The sequence below is a fragment of the Nerophis lumbriciformis genome, linkage group LG17 (genome assembly GCF_033978685.3).
Source record: "Nerophis lumbriciformis linkage group LG17, RoL_Nlum_v2.1, whole genome shotgun sequence".
NCBI classification, from domain to species: Eukaryota; Metazoa; Chordata; class Actinopteri; order Syngnathiformes; family Syngnathidae; genus Nerophis; species Nerophis lumbriciformis.
The window spans coordinates 8,107,556-8,112,500 of NC_084564.2; the positions used below are offsets into that span (position 1 = coordinate 8,107,556).

The 4,945-nt window shown below is 42.8% G+C and overlaps 1 protein-coding gene across 1 annotated transcript in view; it reads right to left on the reverse strand.

Moving 5' to 3' along the window:
• Positions 1-2,798: 2,798 nt before the first annotated feature.
• The window catches only part of LOC133614429 (FH2 domain-containing protein 1-like), a 43,908-nt gene continuing 41,761 nt past the window's right edge, over positions 2,799-4,945 (reverse strand). Inside the window, exon 13 of the mRNA XM_061972372.1 lies at positions 2,799-4,945. This exon is cut by the window's right edge and continues 1,002 nt beyond it. Coding sequence (XP_061828356.1) covers positions 4,886-4,945 — 60 coding nt within the window. The 3' untranslated portion in view covers positions 2,799-4,885.

The following is a 4,945-nucleotide window of genomic DNA, read 5'->3' on the forward strand; positions in this document are numbered from 1 at the left end:
AGTAGAATGTGATTAAATACAAGTTGGATGACTTCATAAGCAGGAACTTGCACTGAGAGACTGCTGCCCTCTGCTGGCGACGCCTGCAAACTGCTCTTTCCTGCGCGGCCATATCTGGAGGTCTCCTGGACACGCGGCGCAGGTCTGGAAGCCCACGTGACGCCCACGGAGGCGGGGTGGAACGAATCACCACATTTGCACAATTGGCCATGACGCATGTGCAAAAAGTGAGTAGGGAAAATATGAACAAATATGTTTAAAACTGGGAGTGTCCCGATACTTCCACTTCCAGTATCGGAGTCTTGAGTATTGGCCGATATTGATCCGATACGATATCAGCAGGAATCGTATATACTTCACTAACCTTTTTTTTTAGTGACACCTCGTGGTCCATGAAGTTAAGCTCAGTAAGTTGAATAATGCGGACACATTTGTTACTGGATACTTTCTCATAGTAATATGCAACTATACTATAGCCTAGCATGTTTACCTTTTGTAAAATAGAATAATTTTTGTGTTTATTGGAGGACATTTAGATGTTAACTGTCTGTCCAGCTTTGCACAAGGAAAAAAGAATGCGCTTGTATCGCGCATGATATCACAAACACGCTGCAGGACTGCCTGAATCGCACATGATATCAGACACAACCACCGCAAGACTGCTTGTATTGCACAGGATATCACACACAAATAAACACTCTGCAGGACTGCTTGTATCGCACATAATATCACACACAAATACGCTGCGAGATTGGTTGTATCGCACATGATGTCACACACAAGTAAACACGCTGCAGGACTGCTTGTATCGCACATGATGTCACACACAAGTAAACACGCTGCAGGACTGCTTGTATCGCACATGATATCACACACAAGTAAACACGCTGCAGGACTGCTTGTATCGCACATGATATCACACACAAGTAAACACTGCAAGACTGCTTGTATTGCACAGGATATCACACACAAATAAACACTCTGCAGGACTGCTTGTATCGCACATAATATCACACACAAATACGCTGCAAGATTGGTTGTATCGCACATGATGTCACACACAAGTAAACACGCTGCAGGACTGCTTGTACCGCACATGATATCACACACAAGTCAACACGCTGCAGGACTGCTTGTATCGCACATGATATCACACACAAGTAAACACTGCAAGACTGCTTGTATCGCACATGATATCCCACAAGTAAATACGCTGCAGAAATGCTTGAACCGCACATGATATCAAACAAGTAAATACGCTGCAGGACTGCTTGTATTGCACATGATATCACACAAAAAACACGCTGCCGAACTGCTTGTATTGCACATGACATCACACACAAACACGCTGCGAGAATGGTTGTATCGCACATGATGTCACACACAAGTAAACACTCTACAGGAGTGCTTCAATTGCAAACGATATCACAAACAAGTACACCCGCTGCAAAAACGGATTGTATCGCACATGATATCACACTACAGGACTGCATGTATCACACATGATATCACACACACGCAAACACGCTGCAGAAATGCTTCTATCACAGATAATGTCACACAAGTAAACATGCTGCAAGAATTCTTGTATCGCACATGATATCACACACAAATAAACACGCCGCAGGACTGCTTGTATCGCACATGATATCACACACAAATAAACACGCCGCAGGACTGCTTGTATCGCACATGATATCACACACAAGTGAACACGCTGCTTGACTGCTTGTATCGCACATGACATCACACACAAGTAACACGCAGCAGGAATGCTTGTATCGCACATGATATCACACACAAATAATCACGCTTCAGGACTGCTAGTACCGTGCATGATATTACACACAATCACTGCAGGACTGCTTGTATCGCACATGATATCCCACACACGTAAACACGCAGCAGGACTGCTTGTATCGCACATGAGATCACACACAAATAAACACGCTGCAGAAATGCTTGTATCATACATATCTCACACACACACACATGCATCATGACTGCTTGTATCGCACATGATATCACACACAAATATACACGCTGCAGAAATGCTTGTATCACACACAAGTAAACACCCTGCAGGAATGCTTGTATCGCACATGATATCACACACAAGTAAACACGCTGCAGGAATTCTTGTACCTCACACGATGACACAAATAAACACAGTCCAATAATGCTTGTATCGCACATGATATCACACACACAAGTATCCATGCAGCGGGACTGCTTGTATCGCACATGATATCACACACAAATAAACACGGTCCAAGAATGCTTGTATCACACATGATATCACAAATAAACACGGTCCAAGAATGCTTGCATCGCACATGGTATCACTCACATATAAAAACGCTGCAGAAATGCTTGTATCACACATTTTACACACAAGTAAACATGCAGCAGGGCTGCTTGTATCGCACATGATACATCACACACAAATAAACACTGCAGGAATGCTTGTATCGCACATGATATCACACACAACCACGCTGCAGGACTGCTTGTATCGCACATGATATCACACACAAGTAAACCAGCAGCAGGAATGCTTGTATCGCAAATGATATCACACAAATAAACCCGCCGCAGGAATGATATCACACATGCTAGCACAACCCATGCTTGTTTTTGTGTGTGCAGATATCAGACCAATATCCTGTATGGGACCAGGACAAGGTTATTTAAAACAGCCTATGTACATGATATCACACAAGTGTCACCAACAAAATGGAGAAGAGCGATACGGGCCTTCATGACTCTAAGAGCACAAATAAAAGAGAGAGAGAGAAAACATGTGACAGCAAGTTTATGTGACATAAATAATATCAACTACAAGAAGCATCAAAGTCCCACATACTGCAGGGATTCTCAAACCGTGGTACGTGTCCCACTAGTGGTACGTGTCCCACTAGTGGTACGCAGGCTCCATCTAGTAGTACGCCAAAGAAAGTACAGTGTTGTATTTTCCTATATTCAAACACTGTTCATACTGAGTGTAATGTTACAGTGGTCAAAAATATTAAATATACCGTAAATTCCAGGCCATAAGTCGCTGCTTTTTTCCTACTCTTTAAACCCTGTGGTTGATATATGGATTTTTCTTCGCTGACCGCCATAATGCAGAGTTAAAAAAACAAAAAACAAGCAAACACCCTGAAAAGTGCTATGGCGCCATCTTTTGGACGAGTTCGCTCGCTGCAGTGTTTGTCTAGTTAGTCCTTTCAACCGGAAGTAGAGGTGCCGCTTTGTCTTCTAGCCGTCCAGAGTGTTTCTAATCGTATGGATTCTCCATTCATCACTCCAAGTTTGTAAGTTTTACAATGTAACTAAAACCATTCTTTTGGACGAGTTTGCTCACTGCAGGTGTTGCGGGTTGAAAATGTACTTCCGGAGAAAATGCCTTAAACCGGAAGTAAAACCGCCCATAGCGTTTCTACCTGTATGGATTCTTCATTCGTCATGTTTGTAAGTTTTACAATATAACTAAAACCATTCTACTCACTAATGTGTCCCATGTGTGATGTCTGTGGGAGTGTTTTCATGCATGTTTGTACGTGCTATCGTAATGTAATCAAGCTTGCGTCGTTAGCATTAGCTAATATGCTAACACGTTTACGAGTGCCTGTGTCAGAATAATTGTATCTAAGTTATCACAAAAACTTTGTGTTACATTGAGTTCCCGGCAAGACGACAAAAACATGTCTTTGAACCTACCAAGAAGAAGGCTTGTAAAAACTCCACTGTGTCGGGGGGGAAGCAACATGAAGGTGTTCTGGTTCTTTCATGTATTGTAATCAACAGAAAGATATTGTCTTGACCCAAGAACTACAAAAGCAAAGGGGAAGCAGGACCAGACTCACCCTCCAGGCGCCGCTTCTTTGAACTGTTTTACGACCTTTTCTTTTGAACTGTTCTGTAACCAAAGGCAACGCTGTTTACGACCCACGTCCCTTAGAAACAGCTGTTGCCACGTAATCAGGGAAAGTCCAAATAAAAGGAGGCGGCGTACAATCTTTCGCCAGAGCGTGCTGAGACACTGTACAAGTGAAGTGAAGTGAATTGATTTATATTTATATAGCGCTTTTCTCTAGTGACTCAAAGTGCTTTTACATAGTGAAAACCAATATCTAAGTTACATTTAAAGCAGTGTGGGTGGCACTGCCCAAGGACACAACGGCAGTGACTAGGATGACGGAAGCGGGGATCGAACCTGGAACCCTCAAGTTGCTGGCACGGCCGCTCTACCAACCGAGCCATACCGCCCCAAGGGTACAGTGTCCAGGCGTCTCTCCTCAAATTGAGCCAAATTTAATTTGGTCTCTGTTTAATTCTTTGCTTCTTGTCTTGTTTAATAGATGTCATCAGTGTTTGAACCTGACAGTCTGTGTTAGTGTTATTAACTTACAATGGCATTCTTTTGGTATTGTTTCACTTTCATAAATTCACCAAAACGTCACGGTGGAGTTGTTGAGTCTGTTTAGCGGATTGGAGAGCTGGCTTGCGCAGCTCGTGGGTCCATGACCATGACTTCTGTTTTGTTTGATCAGCCGTTTTACTGCCGCGTAACAGATAGCTTTCGGAAACAATTACGGTATGTAAATAAATATTTCTATGTAAATAACAATGTATACGGCTTATAGTCCGGTGCGACTAATATATTCGAAACATGTGGTGGGTGTGGCTTATATAGTCCGGAAAATACGCTACTTGTTAAGTAAAACCTCTGCGTTGTTTTTGATGAATACTTAGGCCTACCACGCTACTGCATTTTAATGTTGGTCATTATGGTGGTACTTGGAGAGCCAAGTGTTTTCTGAGGTGGTACTTGGTAAAAAAAAAAAAAAAAAGGTTTGAGAACCACTGCTCTAGAAAGTTCCTACACATCAGTACCAAAACCCTTCTGGCTGCTTTCCTTGCCCGCCTGTAGTCTTCCGAT